The following is a 22,014-nucleotide window of genomic DNA, read 5'->3' as shown; positions in this document are numbered from 1 at the left end:
CACCACCAAACTCTATGAAGGTGATCGCAAGACATTGAAGATGCTAAATTGGAAAGGGTGGTGAATTTATGGCTGAAAATGAGAAACAGGAAGTGTATTATAGCTTCCACATACATTGTCTGATTTTAATCAAACTTTAGCAGTTTGTTCGTTGTATGAGGCCGATCACATAGATGTGAGTATTGGTGCTGAAAATTATAGCGCCACCAACTGGCACCATCCTTTAAAATCCTCTTATTATTACCCAAGTTGCTTCAAACTTCATTAAAATAATGTCAAAACACGAAAGATGAAAAACTGAAGGGATTATTAATATCTTAAACAGTGTTGCTATGGCAACATGTCAATCTTTAATATTCTTTTCAGGTCAAATTTCATGAAACTCTGCACACACATCAGTATTAATAGTTAGACAATGGCAAAAGCTTAGAAATTTTTAAGGGCTGATTTATTAAGAGGGTATTTTTATGATTTTTTTATTTCATGATTTATTAAATGCGTATCTTTTTTTTTTTTTTTTTTTTTTTGGTTAAGGTATCAGACAAATTACACTTGCAAGCTGAGAACAATTTAGGCTTTCTACAAACACATTGAGAAAAGGGGGGGGGGGGAATCTTTTATATAAATTTGATTTAAAATAAAACTGAAAATTACATTAAGATGTTCTGAAATAGACCCGCCGATATTTAGTTGAATATTCTCTAGCTTGAAAAAAAATAAAAATATAGATAAATAAAAATACATCAGTTCTCCATATTCTAGCCACTGTCACGAATCCGGTTCGTGGACTCCCGTCCAATTGCCACAAGAGGTCGCCCTTCCCCCTCCGTTCATTCCGTAACAGCCACCTTTACCTTGACCTAATGTAAGCACCTTCTGCCCTTGTTTTATACAAATCATCGGTCACACTTTAGTTCGGGGACCAATTTTCACTATTAAATAACTACTGCGACTGCTTATTAATAGTAATATATTTGTTATGTTTAGGTATGGGACAGGGTTAAGGGATATAAAATATGGTCATGCATAATAAGCCATTAATTTTTGCATTGTAAGTATGATATAATAAATAATAATAATATAATAAATTAATGGCCAATATTCTGTCCCGGTAGTATGCATGCTAATAAACAGCTAGTTATTAATAAGAATTAGTCCATAAACTAAAGTGCTGCAGTCATCTAACTTATTTTGCAAGCAGGGGTTGCGCTAGATTTCATTATTGTCCGGACAGGGTTGTAAAAATTCTGTAATAAACTATTATTACCCGCCATTTTAATTTTCATATTTTAATTATAATAACGCGTTTAATTGCTTTTATGTTTGTTTACATTTTCGCTTTTAATCATTAACCTACAGGACAACAGCGCAGTGTTTAAAAACAACAAAATACGCTAAGGCTGGGTAAAAAAATAAATAAATAAATCGATTTAGAAAAAAATCGAAATAGATTCTCATTATAATGAACCAATATCGATTCTTAAAAGCACAATCGATCTCTTGGTCTATGCTGTTTTCAGATGATGGATGAACAGTACATAATGTGTCTTCCTTCCAATAAATAGCAACAGCTAGGCTTTGTGTTACTTTTGATAGGAAACAAAGTCCCAGATTTAAAATTCTGTCAATTTCCTTAGGAAATTCAAGCAATAAATACCGTTTTGGCGCTCTTTAACGTGGTGTGATAGATCGTTTTAGTTTCTGTGTAATCACCTGTGCGTAATCAAAGGCATAGCAAAAGATTCCTGATAGTTTCGTTTTTGTTCTGTATCCCTTGCTCTGCTGCCACACTGGAGCGCACTCGCCACCAACTGGACAGGGCTGGGAATTACAGCTACAGTTTACAATACATCATCCTTAGTCTAATCTGTCAAAATGACAGATGGCCTTCAGATTTTTCCGTCAGTGACAGAATTTTCGGTTAACGCGACCTCTGTTTTGCAAGTCAAATCAAAAATATTCTCTGTGCATCTAACAAATTCTGAGGTGTGATATTGGTAGTAGCCAAATTTTCTCTGATCATCCCCCTTGTTGAAAAAAATGATAAAAAGAATCCACTCTGTAAAACCACCATCCCCACTTACCATCCCCTTCAGATTAATAATGCGGATAGAACGTTATTGTGCTTTACCAAAGACTATCGACAAGTTTCCGTGGGGTGCTACTGTAAAAAAGAATGTGTGTACAATTTCCGGTGAGGCGGGGGACGTAGTATACCAATGGTATTTTGTGCGCTAATTAGCGAAGAGGCTAGGTGTTTTTTAGACCATTGTTTACTTTGTAAAGATGCACACTTTTATGAGAGATGTCATGACGTACTTAATGGACAACATATGCTTTTCGAATTCTTGTTTCCACGTCATTAGCAAGTTTAGATCGCTAAATCTTGAATGACTGTCAACTAGTCAAATGACATTTGAACCGAGACATCAGAGCTGGTGTTAAAGGGCATACCACATAAACACATTGTTAAGCTCTCTCACATTGTTCGACACTCTCGAAGCTTTGAAGCATTGGATTTCTACATTGTTAATGTAGAAATCCCTTTCATAGAAGCCTCGCTTTCTGTCCAGTCATGTGCGCGATTCACCTTGCGTGTCCTAATGTTCGAACCCAAGATCTTACTTTGTGAGTACATTTTCATTGGGACCCATTTAATAATTACATTTTTAAATACCCAGTCATACAAGTAATATGAAGAATACAAATTATTTCAGGAAATATATGGCATATGCAATTAATATGTGTACATTATTCTTCTATTAAATCATATTGATATTCGTACTGGCATTTAATGGCACTGTTCAATGGGTAAATTAATTTATCAGAGTCAGAAATTCAGCAAACAAACACACACGGTTAGGCTTTTATTTGTGCATATAACATGGATCGATCTATGGAAATTGTGGTGAATGATTCTTCCGACGGAGCTTCACAGGTTTTTGGCTTTTGGCTGCTTTATTTTTTAATAACCACCAGATTGCGCTGTTTTCGACACTCTCGAAGCTTTGAAGCTTTTCCTGAAACAGTCAGAGGAAAGTCTCGGTGCTTCACAAGGCTTCATTTGCCTGTCACTTCTGTAGGCTATTGAATGAATGAGTGTCACCTCCTGCTTGTTTACTTTGAACCTGAAGACGCTCCCACTTTTGACGCAAGGCCTCATGGGGCTTAGGAAACTTGTGGATAGTGTAGAGTGTTTTCATGTTACGTCATCAATCCAGAAATCGCCCATTGCAGCGGCACTGAGTGTAAACAATACCATTAAACCAAATGGAACTTGTGAATGGTAATATTACATTATTATTATATTTAGTCTGCAAAAGGCCATTAACAGCTGAAGACAGACATAAAGAGGAGAAAATACTGTAGCAGGCAGATTAATGTCTATGTTAGCGATGCACAAAATATTGGAAGAAACTAAATAATGAATTGGAGATAGTAGTTTATATAAATGTGTCTCTAAGGTGAACTGTCTGTTTTTTAGAAAAGTTTACATGGCATTTTCTTTTCATCTAGCATCTGTATAATGCATTATAAAGCTGGAGCAATGAATTGTTTGATTGAAGGATTCAATTAATTATTTATTAAAACAGACTCTTGCATTAACTGGTGGTTTTATTTATCATATCATATTTATTTATTCATGAAAAGCCTAAACCAGCACAAAAACACATAAAAAATATTAATTATAGTTATCGACAAAAATCCCCCTAAAAATATTATATTGTTTTTGACCAAATGTCCCCACATAAAAAGGTAAAACTTTTGACATTTTTTGACATTTTTTTTTTTTTTTTTTAAATAAAAATGTTAGACAAATGTTATCATTTGTAATCACAATACATGTGATTTACATGAAAAGGTACACGTAAACATTTGCCTGATCCTTGGCGTGATCGTGCGCAGCAGCGCAAAGTCGATTCTGTGCTTGCTTGATCTAATATTTGATGTTTTTAAAAATGTTTTAAATTTAAACAAGTTTTAAAGTCTTGAATATGTCTTGAGACAAAGGTCTTCTTAATGACTTTAAGAATCATTAAGAAGACAAAGGTCTTCTTAATGATTACCTCAAGTTTTCACGTTTTCTCCCACTCTACCCTATATATATTAGAGTGGAACCATAACCGTTTTGATGATAAATCATAATAAAATTCCCCACGGTTAGTAGTATTGTTTTTATATTTTACTTATTATTAAACCGTACTCGATTACCACGATTTGAACAGTCCAGGATAAATAAATTCTATTTAGCATAAAGCACAGTTTAAGGTCTCATGTGCACAAAGCATGCAGAGTAGTTTCGTTTTGTTTGAAAGCTGGGTGGAAAGCTGGGAGGTTTTAAAAGTGAAGGGCACCATAACTATAGGGCTAGACCATGGGCTTCGAGACTCCTCAATTACTCCCAAATGAAGCATTCGTTGCACTTCCTCTATAGCCTGTCGGCGAGCTTCTGGTACCTGGTAGGGCCGTTGTCTGATGATGGTATCAGGTGGGGTGTGGATCTCATGAGAGAGGATGTCTGTCTGCCCGGGGTCTCTGAAAACACATCCGAGAAACTGCTTACCAGGGCTTCCAATTCTTTCTTCTGGTCTGCTAAAAGTTCTGTTCCCAGATCCACCACAGCCGTGTTCTTTATAGCAAATGCTGCCAGCTGGTTTGCAGGTTCAACCCATCTCTACAACAGGTTAATGTGGTAGATTTGCTCACCCCGTCGTCGTCCTGGCTGGCGAACTCGATAATTTCTCTTTCTGTCATTGTATACGGTCCCCTGCCAAGATGCAAGAAATTTACAAGCAGCATTTGGAATTAGCACCAATACCCTGTCTCCTGGGTGAAACTCGTGTGCCTGAGTGAGGCAGTTGTATACTTGCCGTTGGGTCCATTTGGATTCGGTTAGTAATCCTTCACTAAGGGCATCACTCTGTCAATCCTTTCCCTTGTCTCCTGCACATGCTCTATCAGAGATCAGTGTGGGGAGACTTGGCCTTCCCAGGCTTCTTTGGCTATATCTAAGAGCCCTTTTGGCTGCCGTCCAAACAATAGCTCGAAGGGGGTGAACCCCGTCGAAGCCTGGGGAACCTCTCGAACGCCAAACAGCACATATGGAATCATGAGGTCCCAATCACATCCGTCTTCGGCTATCACCCGTCTCAGCATTCTCTTAAGAGTCTGATTGAATCGTTCGACCAGCCCATCTGTCTGAGAGTGGTAGACCAAGGTACGGAGTTGTTTTATCCTTAGCAACTTGCACATGTCCGCCATAAGCCGGGAGACAAATGGAGTGCCCTGGTCAGTCTCCTTGGGTATGCCCACCCGGCTGAACAGAAGGAACAACTCCTTGGCAATACTCTTTGAGGTGGCTTTTTGGAGTGGAATAGCCTCAGGATACCGGGTGACATAAATCATGATGACCAAGGTGTTCTTGACCCCGAGCTGACTTTGGCAGTGGCCCCACCGGTTCATCCCGATGCGCTCAAGAGGTACCTCTATAATGGGCAGTGGAATCGAGGGACTGGGGGGTGGTTTCTGTGGGGCGGTGTGCTGACAGACTTCGCAGCTTCTACAGAATCGCCTCACCTATGCATTTATTCCTGGCCTGTGGAATCGGTCCCTGATCCGCTGAAGAGTGTTATCAGAACCCAAGAGCCCCGCCAGTGGATGCGAGTGGGCCAGGGACAGAACCATTCCCGTCTTGGTTTGAGGCACCACCAACAGACGCTTTTCCTCACCTCTCCTAAGTGCCACACAGTAGAGCAGCCCATTTTGCGCAATGAAATGTGGTGTTGGATGTTGCGGGGGTAGACGCTCTCCGCCATTAATGACTCTAACTTGATCCCAGCAGTTCTTAAGGCGCTCGTCTTCTCTCTGTTCTCTGCTGAATGAGCCTCCTGCAGTTACTTGTTGGAACAGATCAGAGTACACATTTAAATGGGAAGCATGTGACTCACCCTCTGGTTCACTGTCAGTGGCAAACATCACTGGTCGATTTAAGGACTCCCTTAAATCGACCAGTGAAACTGGTCATATATGAAACTTTCATATATTCTAGATTAATTACATGTAAAGTAAAACATTTCTAAAGTTTTGTTTTATTTTTGATGATTACAGCTTACAGCTCATGAAAGTCCAATATTCAGTATCTCAAAATATTAGAATATTTCCTAAGATCAATCAAAAAAACTGATTTGCAAAACAGAAAAGTTCAAGTTCTTTAAAGTATGTTCATTTATGCACTCAATACTTGGTCGGCAGCACAAATTACAGCAAATTACTTGCTTCTAGCACAAATTACAGCATCAGTGAGGCATGGAAGCTATCAGCCTGTGGCACTGCTGAGGCACTATTGAGCCTTCAGCTTGTCTGTATATTGTTGGATCGACTGTTTCTTATCTTTCTCTTGAAAATATTTCATAGATTCTCAGTGGGGTTCAGGTCAGGCATGTTGGCTGGCCAATCAAGCACAGTAAAATCATGGAAGTGGTTTTGGCACTGTGGGGTGCGAAAGTCCTGTTGGAAAAGGAAATCAGCATCTCCATAAAGCTTGTCAGCAGATGGAAGCATAAAGTGCTCCAAAATCTCCTGGTAGATTGCTGCATTGACTTTGGACTTGACAAAACACAGTAGACCAACACCAGCAGACATCACAACACCCCAAATCATCACTAACTTCAGAAACTTCTCACTGGACTTGAAGCAGCTTGGATTCTGTGCCTCTCCAGCCTTCATCCAGACTCTGAAGTGGCTTGGTAGCCCTTTTCCTGAAGATGTCTGAGCGTGGTGACTCTTGATGCGCTGACTCCGGTCGATGTGAGTGTCCCACTTCAGGTCCCGGGAGATGATGGACCCTAGGAACTTGAATGTCTCCACTGCAGCCACAGTGCTGTCCATGATGCTGAGAGGGGGGAATGCGGGGGGGTTTCTCCTGAATCTACGGTCATCTCCACTGTTTTGAGCGTGTTGAGCTCCAGGTTGTTAAGACTGCACCAGACAGTGAGCTGCTCAACCTCTTGTCTGTAAGCAGACTCTTCACCATCCTGGATGAGGCCGATGAGTGTGGTGTCATCTGCAAACTTCAGGAGCTTGACAGAGGGGTCTTTAGAGGTGCAGTCGTTGGTGTACAGGGAGAAGCAGTGGGGAGAGACCACATCCCTGAGGGACGCTAGTGTTCGTGGTGTGGCTACTTGACATTAGTGTCCCCATTCTCACTTGCCTATCTGTCAGAAAGCTGGTGATCCACTGAGAGATAGAGCTAGGAGCAGAGAGCTGATTTAGTTTGGTCTGGAGAGTGTTGGAATGATGGTGTTGAAGGCCAAACTAAAGTCCACAAACAGGATCCTTACATAAGTCTCTGGTCTGTCCAGATGTTGCAGGATGAAGTGCAGTCCCATGTTTACTGCATCATCCACGGACCTGTTTGCTCGGTAAGCAAACTGCAGGGGGTCCAGTACGGGTCCAGTGATGTCCTTCAGGTAAGCCAAAACCAGTTTTTTGTCCCACAGGCCGCTTTGGGACTCTGTGATCACTGCCTGTGCGGCGCCATCTTGAAAGATCATTACTTGTCTATATTACCATGGATAATTTAGGAGTTCATCGACAACTATTTTTATCAGGAGATGAACACCAACAAGCAGCTTTCTGAAGGACCACAGAAGCTGGGCAAAAGGAAAAATACAGACTCATACACAGATGATCTGCTTACTACTGAAATCAAGGTCAGTGTAGATTCGATAAACAACAAACTGGAACATACTTGGAATAATTCATGAGAACATTAAAGAATACCTGCTGATACGGTAAAAAATATCAACTTCCATTGTGCGCATCGTCTTGGCAAACGTCTGAAAGATAGACCGCGTCTTATAGTTGCAAAGTTTGTACACTTAAAGCAAAAGGAACTGGTGAAGAGCAGAGGAAGAGAATTAAAAGGCACCATTTTCGGAATAAGTGACCAATTCCGTCGCAAAATAATGGAACGTCAGAAAATACTGTATACTGTTCTCAAGCAGCATAGGCAAGCCGGGAGCCATGCTTCACTTGTAATCGATAAATCATACAGAAATGGACAGTTATACAGAGATTCTAAAGTCACTGCTTGGCTCATCTAAGCTTGGAGTCAAGAAGGGGAAAACATTTTGGCTTTTAATCATATATCATTAATTAGCTGAAAACACTCTATAATACTCCAGCAGCATCTATTATAACTAATGGTATTTTATCATAACCATTTCAATTAAAAAGAGGAACCCGACAAGGCTGCCCATTATCACCACTACTTTTTACAATCTTTATTGAACCCTTGGCAGCAGCAATATGGCAATCACACAACATATCTGGTATCCAATCAAAACATTACCATCATAAAATCAGTCTGTATGCAGATGGCATTCTTTTATATTACAAACCCATCTTCTTCGCTTCTGTCAGCCCATAATCTGATAAGTCATTTTAGTAAAGTATCAGGATATTCAGTTAACTGCTCCAAATCTGAGATTCTGCCTATTACTAAATTGAACTGGGATGCTAAAATAGAGAACTACCCATTCAAGTGAACAACCAAAATAATAAAGTACCTTGGGATCCATATTTCATCCAATCTAAAGAATCTATTTAAGCTTAACCATGCCCCATTATTACAAGAAGTACAAAACAACTTGGAAAGATGGAACCATTTGCCCCTATCTCTAATCGGCCGTATATCATCTGTGAAAATGAACATACTTCCAAAAATCAACCATCTTTTCTCCATGATCCCAGTCACTCCACCTCTCGGCTGGTTCTCCTCTTTAGACAGTACAATAACGAAGTACTACTGGCAAAAAAGAAAAACCTGAATAAAACGGTCTACTCTTCAAAGATCAAAAAAGTCTGGAGGACTTGGGACACCTAACCTCTACCTTTACTTCATTTCTCAACAGTTAATTTACATTTACCATTTGATGCATAATCCTAATGTCCCTTGGTTAAATATTGAAAATCTGGTTCAGCCATTAGATTTTAAGTTTTTACCATTAATAGACAAATCAATAAAAACTCTCCCTGGTTACAAAAATAATACCATTAATACCACCATGAATGCTTGGTGGAAGTTACATGACCTTTTACACTGTACAGTGAAACCATCAGCCAGTACAGCCATATGGCATAATCCATTGTTTTTAATTAACAATAAAATAAACATTCTTAATATCTTCAGAAACCGACATAGTTGGTCCAATTCAACAATGGACTAAGGACATGGTTACAGATCAAATTATCAACTGACAAGAAGTTTGCCATAACATTTATTCTATGTCCTGCAATGCCAAAATTCAAATGACTCAGTATAAAGTTATTCATAGAACTCATATCACAACATACAAACTGCAATGCATGGGATATATTAAAAATAATAATTGTCCACACTGTCCAGGCTCCACTGATGATTATTTCCATGCATTCTGGCGGTGTCCACTGGTTCATTCATTTTGGTCGAAGGTCATGAGCAGGCTCTCAGATATCCAAATTTAGCATCCCAGTTTGTCCAAAAATAGCTCTACTGGGAGACACTTCTACACTACAGATTTCTAATCAGTTTAAACCATTTTTCTTGATTTCACTGACAGTAGCAAAGAAACACATCTTACTTAACTGGAAAGACAGAACAGATCTTTCAATAAACCAGTGGCTCAAATTATTACTAGTTTATTTAAACATAGAGCATATCTGAGTATATCTGATTCCTGTTTAACTGTATCTCTGTCATAAAACATGAGAAACTTATCAGAAACATTTTGTGGCCTTTTATATAACTTATGAAGTCAGCTTATGTTGATTACTTATATTATTGAAATTTGCATCTTTTTTTCCTCTTTTCATCCCTTTTTTCTCTTCTAAAGTGTAACTCTTTGAATGCTATCATTTAAGCCTTTTCTTTATTCTTATTAGCATTTAATTTGCAGTAAGTTACCATGTGTTTTTGAAATAAGTATTATATATATATTATATGTTATATATCTCCCGGACTGGTTTCTGAATATTTCTCAATTTAGTCTAAGAATAAAAATCATAAATTGAGACTTGTGACCTCTGTTGACACCGGACTTCCTGATATCCATATTTCAAACTGCATCATTGATCTATGGGATTTTTTTTTGTCTCAGTCAGGTCAGTAGTTCAGATTTTCCATGGGCCCTGCTAGTTAGTAGGTAGTTTCTGTTTTCATTGTTTTAACACATGTAACCTTGCAGTTACATAAATAAGCTTGTTATGGACACAAACATTTTAGATACCAGTGAAATTTCACAATTCTTAATTCCAATCTTGTTACCACAGCAAAAACTGCTAGCCTGACTAATATAAAGTAAACAGTCAGTAATAAAATAAGAACAAATAAAAAAAACAAGCAATAGCACAAACAAATAGAATAGAATAAAGAACTGAAATAAAAAGGGTGTTTTGAGTTTCTCCGGTAGGTCTAACAATAGTATTCAGGTAAAGATATTGAAAAATTAAATGTAAGTAACCCTGCATAGTTTTTACTGTATAAATTAAGATTTTCTTTCCGAGTCCTTTTCAAAACTACAAAAGTTATTTAGTCAAGAGCTGTGACTGACTTTCCATTTTATTTCTTGACCGAACAGTGAACTAATTTAAATGAAATTAGTTCATTTTACTCAAATAATCATGAAAGTTTCTTCGGACTTAATTAAAATAAATAGTTTGAACTCAAGATGTCATTGTAGCAAGCTGAACTGCTGGATCCCAGCATGCTTTGCATCAAACTACAAAAATGTTGAAATTAAGTGGTATTGTGTGTGTTTTTGTGCAAGATTAGCACGGGGAGACATAAGTTAGCATTTAGTGTTATGTTAGGATTTACTGACGTTTCTGTTATCTTGATTTTGTAGTGTTACCGTTGTGGTGAAGGGGAGAACATGTGGTTAGGCTAAGGATGGACAGCAAAGCAATGAGTCTTTTTGATAATTACATTAGCACATGCTAGTGTGCTGTTGCTATCTAGCAATACATATCTGAGTTAATGTGATGTTTTTGTAAGCAAGCTATATATAATTATCACTGCTATATATAATTATGAGGCGAGGCTTGGTGGTTTTTAGAGCACTTAGCTCCACCCCACTTGTGACAAAAATTTTAAGCTCTACTAACTTAAAATACATTTTCTGAGGCAGTAAGTTTCCTCAAATGTTTTGAGTATTCTTAACTTATCAGGATTTACAGTGATGACAGACATTTGCACGCTGGCAGTTCTAAGCATGCTGATAGTTGCCCGGAAGTGATGGTTTATAAACCTTTGAACTATATAGAGTTTAAAATATTAGTACTTTTCTCACACAAACCTTCTGCTTCTCCTTTAAATCTCATCTAAAGAAAGAAACGTCATATATATATATATATATCTGAGGTGGCCTCAGGGTAAATGACGAAAAAAATGTTATTTTGGTGTGAAATATCCCTTTAATGACCAATTTAAAGTGACGAGTTACAGAGTCCAGTGAACAACCAAAGATATACCTCAGCAGGCATTACCACTGATGAAGCCCCCTCTAATTTAAAAAAAAAAAAAAAGGTATCAACTAGTGTTGTCAAAATTAGAGCTTTAACGCAGGCGATTAATTTTTTCATTTTAATGCGTTAAAAATATTTAATGCAATTAGCGCAGGGGAGGGGCTAGATTTGGCTACCCCACCCACAACCACTAAAGAATTGCATTTATTTAGACGCAGAACCTAATAACGAGAACATCAAACAGGAGACTTTTTTGGCGCATGCTCCAGCGTCCAGTCAAACGGGCGGGGAAACAGTACCGGTGACAAGGATCTTTAGTACAACATCAGTGAACTGCGGTCAGATAAAATGTTGTCTAGTCATATGTCAGTAAAAACGGATCTTCCTGTCCTGTCAGTCGTTATACTGTGCTCGTAGCATGTGCTTTTCAAGTGCATGCACAAATATGCCAGCGCGCGCTGTATTAGGCTATAGCTTATTAAAACACTGTATCATATTCAAACCCAAATTAAACTACGAGTGTGTAGTTAGTCGTGGTTATGTCGTCGGTTAAGTCATGAAGTTACAAAAAAGCCGATTAAAGCTGCCTTAAAACTGTGCATGTAAGTGTTTATTATTTAAGAGTCACATTTAAAGCAGTGTCAGATCCGCTTCAAGTTCAGCAGCGGCAGCTTTTAAAGTAACAGATATTTTGGTTGCTGAACTTGAAGCGGAGCTTACACTGCTTTAAACATAGGCGGATTAACCATATGGGCAATTGGGCAGGTGCCCTGGGGCACCACGTCCAGAGGGGCACCACGCAAAAAAAAAATTTCTGGGGTAAGACAAGTGATGTATTCTTAAATGTCTATCTAGCCATGGCCGATACCCTTTCGCCAAAATGTAGCCTATCCTGAATGTTTTGTTAAAAGTGTTTTTGTTTCCTCCTGCGTGAATCAGCGATCTATCGCTGGATGAACACGTACTAGGTGAACCCGTGCGCTTTCGTTTCGACGCCCATATATTACTCAAACGGATTCTAGGAGCCTGGTGTGCGGTGTCGTGCAATTCCAGTCTCTGCAACTGAAATGAAACTACCTCACTCATAGATGTGTGAATCTTAATCTGCTACAGAGCATCAGCCTTGCACTTTCACGTTGTAGTTTGCAGCCGCTGGCAATCAAGAAAGGGTGTTAACAAATTTCTAAGTTTCATTTTCAGTTCAAATCCTCACAAAACTATGTACCTATATACAGTTCTTAACAAATTTATTATACCACCTGTTACGCGTCAACTTTTTTTTTTTTTTAAACAAAAAATTGTATTGTCATTTATTAGGCAAACAAACTAGCTGGCAATGTGATGTCTGCCTCTCCCACTTTCCAGTAGGGTTGTCACGGTGAGGCAGAGTTTTCCCTCTTTTCCTCGCTTTTATTCGCTTTTAAATAACTTGTAAATGCCTGTGCATTGCAAATGAGCATTTTACTTTCACTTTAGAATTAGCGGCAATTTGGCGTCAAAAGATTGAATTGAAGATTGAACAACAAAACCATCGTATCGAACCGAGAAATATAGATATAGAAATAAATAAAAATAGAAATAAATATTTTATTTTTTATTTTTATGGCCTCCTTTGGCCTTGATAAAGTATGCATTCTTGCTAGCATAATTTTTATGCACAGTATCCATTGTTACTGATTGGCTGGCTTCCAAATAGTTTCTAGTTGTTCCCCAAAGACTTGCTTTTGATTAAACTTTTGTGCAATCTATCTTTGAATCCATTCGGTCCAAACAATAGCTAATTGTACTTTAGCATTCAAAACACTCTTGTGACTAAAGATCTTACACTATTCACTACAGAAACATAAAATTGGTTATCACCAATATTTACTTTAGGGCAGCTGTGGCACAAACCTTACGTTGGGTGATGGTCTAAACATTTGTTATGCACAGTATATGTAATTGCAAAGCAGTAAATTGAAAGCAGTAAAACGTTCAAAAATTATTTTGTAAATTGTAAAAAAGTAAGTGAATAAAAAAAAATGAGCTGAGGACAATGACTCTTAAAAAAAAAAAAAAAAAAAAAAAACTATCCACACTTTCTTTGTTGACCATAAAGCCTGAAGTGATTAATTATTATTATACCTGTGACAGTTGGATTCACTAGTCATAAAATGTTTAAATTTGCTGCACACTTTTCAGATTTACACTACCGTTCAAAAGTTTGGGGTCAGTAAGACTTGTAATAGTCTTTAAAGAAGTCTCTTATGCTCATCAAGGCTGCATTTATTTGATTAAAAATATAGAAAAAAACAGTAATATTGCAAAATGTTTTTATATATTTTAACATACTTTAAAATAGAATTTATTCATGTGATGAAAAGCTGAATTTTTATCAGCTGTTACTCCAGTCTTAAGTGTCACATGATCCTTCAGAAATCGTTCTAATATGCGGATTTATTATTAGAATGATCAATGTTGGATAATATCAACAGTTGTGCTGCCAAATATTTTTTTTGTGAATTTTTTTTTTTTTTTTTCAGGATTCTTTCATGAATAACAAGTTTAAAAAGTACAGTGTTTATTCAAAATATAAATATTTTATAACAATGTAAATTATTTATTATTAACTTTTAATAAACTTTTAATTATTAACAATACATCCTTGGTGAATAAAAGTATTAATTTCTTAAAAAAATAAAAATAAAAAAATTTAAAAAAATGTACTGACCCCAAACTTTTGAACGGTAGTGTATATCCCATCTTAGAACAGATTACACCTGTATGAGTAGGGTTCACAAGCTATAAATAACTTAGTGCACTGAAAAAGGTGATAACCTTATTTTGTAAGTGTTTTTACTAAGTTTGCTAATATGACATTTTATACTTAATAATAATAAACACAGTATAACGTGTGTGTTGGTGGGGGGGGGGGCGTGTCATTGCCCAGGGGCACCAAAATGTGACTCTTAAATAACAAACAGTTACATGCAGAGTTTTAAGGCAGCTTTAGTCGCTTTTTTGTAACTTAATGACTTAACTGACATCATAACCACGACTAACTACATACGTTTAGTTTCATTTGGGTTTGAATATGATACAGCATTTTAATAGGCTGTAGTCTAATACAGCACACGCCAGCATATTTGTGCGTGCACATGAAGAGCACGAGCTACGAGCACAGTATAACGGCTGACAGGACAGGAAGATTAGTTTTTACTGACATATGACCAGGCAACATCTCATCTGACCGCAGTTCACTGATGTTCTACTGAAGCTCCTTGAAGCACCTCCCTGGCGCTGAGGTGACGTTGCAGCACGTATCTAAAAAGTCTCCCATTTGATGTGCTTATTACATTCTGCGTAATGTAATTCTTTACTGCTTGTGGGTGGGGTGGCAAAACCTAGCCCTGCCCCTGCGTTAATTGTGTTAATTATTTTTAATGTGTTAAAATGAAAAAAAAATTGCCTGCATTAACTCGCTAATTTTGACACCACTAATATATTCATGTTGTTCCATGAAATAGTAAATTGCAGCAAGCTTTTGAGAGAATCTTTGATTTTATCTCAGTGAAATAAAACTGTCTGAATCTGAAAACATTTTGTTGTCTTGTCCTCCCTTTTCCCTTTCACTCCACAGTGCACCACACCCAGTTGTGAAGCATTTTTGGAAACACTTTAGTATAGAGAACAATTCTCACTATTAACTAGTTGCTTATTAGCATGCCTATTCATAACACATTGCCTATTTATTAGTACTTATAAAGCACATATTCTACATGCCTAATCCTACCCAATACCTAAACTTAACAACTACCTTACTAACTGCAGTTAATGGTTTGTTAATAGCGAGAATTGGACCTTAAAATAAAGTTTCAAAAGCATTTTTCAAAACTGTGGCGAAGACTAAATGGTGCTGAAAAAGGGGATTTCATGACCTTTTAGAAGGATGCTAATTTACTCGCCTTCAGGCCATCCAAGATATAGGTGACTTTTTCTGAAGTGGAAGTGTCAAGATTTTTAGCTGAAACTGTTTTGGTGAGTCATAAAAATGCTAGTCAACAGCTACCGTCACTTTGAGGGCCCTGACATACCCCACTGATGCCAGAGACCTTGCGGTGACGAAAGCCACCTGTAGTGTCATCCTATGTGTGCTGCTTCTGGTAACACAAAATCAGGCAACACAAAATTAATACCCATGGCTCATGATGATATACTGAGATCTTATGAAGCAAAAAAAAAATCGCTTAGTGCCTTTTCTTTTCCACAAACTATTGTATTTATTAATTTGTTTTTCTAATAGTCTGTTGCAATAAACTGGTTCAAATTACTGATTTACCAGTTCATGTAATGCAATGATGTAACACTTCTTATTATATTATTATATTATTATTAATATATTATTAAAGCATTGAATAATGATGTAAAATGCAGAGGTTTTACGTGTCTAAAGCTTATAAAATGAGTATAGTCTTGACTCACCTTTTTACATAAACCATGAGAAACCTTAAAAAAAAAAAAAACTTTTTTTTAATCTCTTCATTTACTATGGATTGGATATGGATTACAGATAATAATGTTGTAAATAATGTTCAGTTTCTTGCACAGACTGACCATTTTGCTTCATAAGATCTCAATAAATCATCAGCAACCATGGGTATTAATTTTGTTTTGCCTGATATTTTTGTGACTCTCAAAGTGACAGTAGCTGCATTTTATAAAGAACTAAGGACCATTGGTGAATAAATTAATAGTAAAGTTTAATTTTTTAGTTGAACTATTCCTTAAACTTTGAAATGGCCCTTCTTTTAGTGAATATCAGAAGTTGCCCCCATACCAATTTAAAGTTTGAGACCCCTTGTATATGGACTCTGCTCATGTTACCTATAATATTTAGAAAAAGAATATGAGTGATAAGATTTTCTCTCTTCTTGCAGATATGCCGTCTGCAGCAGCATCTATCTGCTGGAGAACATCAGCAGGATCTGTTCCAGCATCAGCGCCCCATGTTTGTGTCCTCACATTCCCAGCCCCCCTGCAGCAGCCTGGTAGAACTTATTCAGCTTTGTGGAGGAACTGTGTGCCGGAGTGTGCGTCAGGCTGGAATCTTTATTGGAGAGTATAATGGCAAGAAACCAGAGGGAAGCTGCAGTCTTTCTGAACAGTGGATTTTAGGTAAGATAGCAAATTGATGATAATAGTGAGCAAGAAGTGATGTAGGATATTCATAACACATCCCCAAATTCAAGAGGGCAAATTGTGCCTCTGCACAATTAAACTGAATCTATTATGTCTGAATCTATATTATGTCGCAATTGAAATATGAACATGAATGAAGTGTGTCAGGTGGGATTACATTTAAATCTTCTCATTGCCCAGAAGCATAAACCAGTGCATTGTGAAAAATGAGTTTTAGTCAGGTGGATAAGTTAAATCATGTCCTGTCAACTTGCAGTGTCTCACTAGGCAATAGGACGAGATGGAACAACTTAAATAGAAATTTAAAACTTTAAATAACATGTTCATATAACAACAAAACATAGGTTCTGTCAACTTTCAAGGTTCTATCACGTTCTATCAACTTACTGAAAAGTGTCAAATTAACACTAAAGCAGAGTTAATGAGATAATTAGTGATCAATTAAGTGATGATTGACCATTATTGAAGACACCTGATGTTAACAAATAGAATCACCAAAGGAGAAAATCACAATTTTTAAGCAACCATTATAGTAGTCAGTGTTTGCATTAGTTGGGCTCTTGACACTTACATTTTCAACCTTAGATTTTGTTTGGCTACCATAACTGAGTTAAAACAGCCAGACAAGCCAAGAGCACAAGTCATCAGGTGGTGATGATTATGTTTTAACATAATCATTATTTTACCTGAGTCGTTGAACTCATTTAGAGTCTAATCTCTGAGTAATATTTCCTTTATTGCAAATATAACTCAGAGATTAGACTCTAAAACAGTTCAGTGATTTAAGTCAAATAACGATTATCTTGAATAATTAACATCAGCCTTATGATTCCAAAACCAAAGGTTTTTTTTATACGTTTTGGGAGAATTTCTTACAAGTTGTAAAAAAAAAAAAAAAAAAAAAAGAAGCTGACTGACAGTCCTGCATTGCTGTAGTTTCCACCTTCAGCCAGTTGTGTTTGGTTGTTTGCTGTCCTCGATTTTCTCCGTGCTTGAGCAGCTGTAACATCAACAATGGCTGTTTTTCAATTCCAAGAATGCAAAGTACGGACTTGTTTTCTTGTGGAGACTGGTCTTGCCAGGCTACCTTGAAAGAACAAACTTAGAAGGATGCAAGAACACAGAACGCATCCTTGTTAGAATTGAGATGCACTGTGAACTTGCTGCTCAACTTACTGTCCCAGCACGTCATAAGGAAACAGACAGCAGCACGCAATGCACAATAAATAACACATAACATCACAAACAAATGTCATAATGCTTTTAAAACATTTATCTCATTTTATTATATACAATATTTTCATATTATTTTAAAGCTTTTTACCGCGTGTATTTGTGGGGGGAAAAAAAAGGAGATGAATAATGTTAAATATTCTTGGGCAATGTTAAAATTCTTTTTAACATGCCAATAAAAAGGACGACAGGCTTTCTCACTTCATTAAAACTATGCAAAACAAAACAACAAATGTTTACTTTCACAAGCCATCACATATTTCTGTGCTTGCTGTGGTAATCTTTTAAGCGAAAATGAGAAGTTTAAAGCTTACAGTCTTATGTACATTGTCCGCCCGCAGCATCTTCTGGGATTGTCATTGGAGATCATGATTCTCTTATGATTCTTGAGACAAAAGATTAGAAAACTAAACAAAATAACGTAATTTATTAGTGGTTCTGACAAACTGTTCATTGCTTAAGTCTTTTAAAAACATATATTCATTTAAACAATTTTAACATTTTAAGGATTAATCGTGCAGCTTTAATGTAAACACTGCAAAATGTTCTGGGAGGATATCGCTACGAGATCTCGTCACATCCCTAGTTTATATCTTTGTGAATGTCATTATAGTTCTTAGAGTTTTAATCGTATTGGTGTGTGTATGTTATCAAAGTATTTTAAATGATCAGCGCCACGCTGGTGACATTAGTTTGTGCCTAGCTCTGTAACATCGTTAGGCTTCCCATGTGTATGGCTGAACATCGGTTCTTTCACTCTGTCATGTTGCTTCTACCGATTGTTTACTGCTGTAGGTATGCAAAGCACAGAGCTGGGTAGATTATAATCCATTACTGATTCCAAATTCAGTAACGTAATCCATTACATTACACATTTTAGTTAATATAATCAGACTACTTTTAGATTACTTTCAGATTACTTTTGACCAAACTCATTTATCACAGTGATTTAAATAGGATAATCTTGTACTATAGTGATGTAAAAATCCAAAAAGTGAGAAAATATATTCTTTTTATTGTAATTAACAGCATGAAGTGCATTAAACATTATATTACAGCAAGGTTTTCCAAACTGGGGTTTGTAAAGGAACTGCAGGGGGTTTGTGAGTTTAATGAAAGTCAAACAAGTAATTCAATCATAAAAAATGTAAAATTAAAATAAATCATTTTAAAATAACAAAATAATACACTTATTAAAAAAGATTCAATATTTTATGTTTGCCTGTTTACCGCCATATGACCATTAATTAATGTCAGAGAACCGTGAACTTCCAAATGTGATAATTAATAAAGCATTTATTTTAAAATCTCAGGGGTACTTAAAGGGGTCATTGATTGTGATTTCACTTTTTTTTTTTTTTTTACTTTTAGTTAGTTTAATGTTGCTGTTTGAGCATAAACAACATCTGCAAAGTTACAACACTCAAAATTCAATGCAAAGGGAGATATTGTCTTTTACAGAATTGCTGATTGACCACCCCTTTAAAGTAAATATATTAGGTAAAAGAGGTTCAGATGACAAAAAGTTTGAGTGTCTGCAAATAGGAAATAATAGTAACACTTTATAATTACGTTCAGTTGTAAGTCATTTATAAGTGATTAATGTTGAAATAATCATTTACAAAACATAAATGATAAATGATTAATAAGTGATATGCTAACAATTTGTGTATATTTTAATTCATTCACCATTCATTCATTCTCTTACAGGAAATCAGTTAAAGGTGAATGTATCATTTACAAAACATGACTATGCATTTATAATATGCAGCTCATTTGCATTTAAAGTGATACACACCAAAACTGCTCTTTTTTTTTTTTTTTTTTTTAGACACACCCTAAAAAATACATTTTCCAGATGTTATAATAAATGATTTGAGCTGAAACTTTACAGACACATTCTTGGGAACCCAAGACCAATATTACATCTTGTAAAAAGAGGCATAATAGATGCCCTTTAAAGATTACCAGAATTACTTTTTTTTTTTTTATATTTTCAGCGATCTTAGGAAGTTATGAACATTATGAACATTATCATTATAGTTATTGTCCCTGGTTTGAACAGGATTTTACACTATCTGTCAGTGTGGACCATTTTGCGTTGGGCTCTGTGTGTGTACAGGAGTTGACGCAAATAGCAGATGAAGTGACAAACACTCATGTACAAACACTCAGGGTTCACCAAAAGTTATTACAGTTATGTCCATATAATGTACCTTCGTGTGCAGCCCTTTGTCCATAGCAGCCAGTATCTGCATGCTAACATCACTGAGGGGGGCTACTGACTCATCCATGGGACTGTGGGACCAGTCCTCCCTCTCAGATGCTGCTGTAAACATAACGTCATCTTCCGAGGTGCTGAATGAGATGAGTCTGCCTGGCTGGAGGCTGGCTTCTATATTTGATACGTCTTTCTTTATAGCTCAGTAGCAGCAGAGTGGGGACTTGTCTGGCCAGCTTATCACCAAGGATGATGGAAGAGAACGTAGCTGTCTGAAGGAGCAAATGACATTTAGCACAACCTTATATAGAGGCAGAGGCTGCTATTACATCTTTTTTTTTTTTTTATCCCACTGGAAACAAAAAGTCAATTTGGCATCATTGCATTCTGTACTTTATTTATTGCACCTTTTTTTCAGTTTCGGGTCATGAATAGAGAGAATTAGTAGTACAGAACATGAATGGTAGTATCACCATGAATCACGTGGTCTGTTTTATATTAGATATTTATATTACTTTTTTGTTGGGTCAGGTATCAGTCAGACTGGACCAATTCAAATCTGATACTGTGGGTTTCTCATGGTTATTACTTTCGAGATAAAAATTAAAAAATAAAATGTTATCCCCCCACCATCTATAAAAAAAATCATATATTTATTTCTATGGAAGCAAACAACTAAGAAGCCCAAAATATGCAACTGGAAATAAGCCCAAGAAAAAAAACTGAAACCACAACTGCCTAAATTTGACTGCTGGCTTTTTGGTAAAAAAAAAAAAAAAAAGAGCGAGAGAGAGAGAGAGAGAGAGAGAGAGAGAAAGGTGCCTTTGTGTCTCTCTGTATGAAAGCCTTTCATACGATGATAGTTTTGTGCAATAAAAGACAATAAATATGTTATTTATTTATCGTATCTATCACATCTGTTGTCCTATTAAAAATCTGCACCATGCATTACAAAAGAAACACTTTTTTATAGTGTATATATTTATTTAGTATTATCCCAGAATGTAGTATTGTTCAGACCAACACGCACAAAAGTAGTAATTTGTAATTGCAGTTTTTAAAATTGTAGATTTTTACCAGATGTAGCAGTAAGATGTGTATGTATGTGTGTGTTTCTCTTTATTTATAATGAAGGCATGTGTAGATAAAGAGGTATATTCTCAACTGATGGGAAAAACAGTACTGGTATTGAATTGGTGTTGTTGTTAGCAGTTACTAATGATTACAGTATTGGACATGAAAAGTGTCGAGCCATCCTTATTTAATATAACACTGATGTTTTTATTCTTTTCAGACTGTGTCACACACCTCACACTCCTCCCATATGAAAACTATGTCTTGGAATGAAGATCCCTGGAATATAATACTCCTGTATTTGTTTTCTCTTGTTTAGCTACTATTATTAAGTATCTGTACTGTATTATGTGTGTTTTGTGTCTGTATAATGTAAATTGTATCTGTTTACATTAATTAATGCAATCTGAATTAACATGAACATTTTTATTACCTAACATTAAAAATGTTTAAGTAGGGTAGTGTTTTGTCATTGTCATGTTATTATTTAGTCAGTTATGTCTTTTATGTTCCTGTGTGTGTGTTTTTCCATTTAATAAAACTGAAACTGTGACTATAAAAAGTGACAGCATCCTTCATGTAAATGCAAATGTGGTAAAGATTAAAGAGTAAATGTTTGCATTTAGGGTAGGCCATCCATTTTAGACATTAGGTTTCAACAAACAGATACAGTAATAATAATAAGGCATTGACAAGCTGGCTGTATGGAAAAAGTGATTTAAGTTTACCTAATTAAATTGTGCAAACTTGTTGCATTAATTCAATTAAGTAAACAACTTAATTGTATTAAGTGTAATTTAAGT

The 22,014-nt window shown here is 36.3% G+C and overlaps 1 protein-coding gene across 2 annotated transcripts in view; it reads left to right on the top strand.

Annotated features, from left to right (window-relative positions):
* The window catches only part of mcph1 (microcephalin 1), a 114,997-nt gene extending 93,235 nt beyond the window's left edge, over positions 1–21,762 (top strand). For both annotated transcript variants that reach the window (XM_051126729.1, XM_051126728.1), the window contains 2 exons: positions 16,422–16,659; positions 21,432–21,762. In XM_051126729.1, the coding sequence (XP_050982686.1) occupies positions 16,422–16,659; positions 21,432–21,484 (291 nt within the window). In that variant the 3' untranslated portion in view covers positions 21,485–21,762. The remainder of the gene's footprint in view (positions 1–16,421; positions 16,660–21,431) is intronic.
* Positions 21,763–22,014: the final 252 nt, after the last annotated feature.

This window comes from Labeo rohita, chromosome 13 (assembly GCF_022985175.1).
Source record: "Labeo rohita strain BAU-BD-2019 chromosome 13, IGBB_LRoh.1.0, whole genome shotgun sequence".
Taxonomy (NCBI): domain Eukaryota; kingdom Metazoa; phylum Chordata; class Actinopteri; order Cypriniformes; family Cyprinidae; genus Labeo; species Labeo rohita.
Note: the sequence above shows the minus strand (reverse complement) of the source record. Positions and strands in the feature narration are given on the sequence as shown.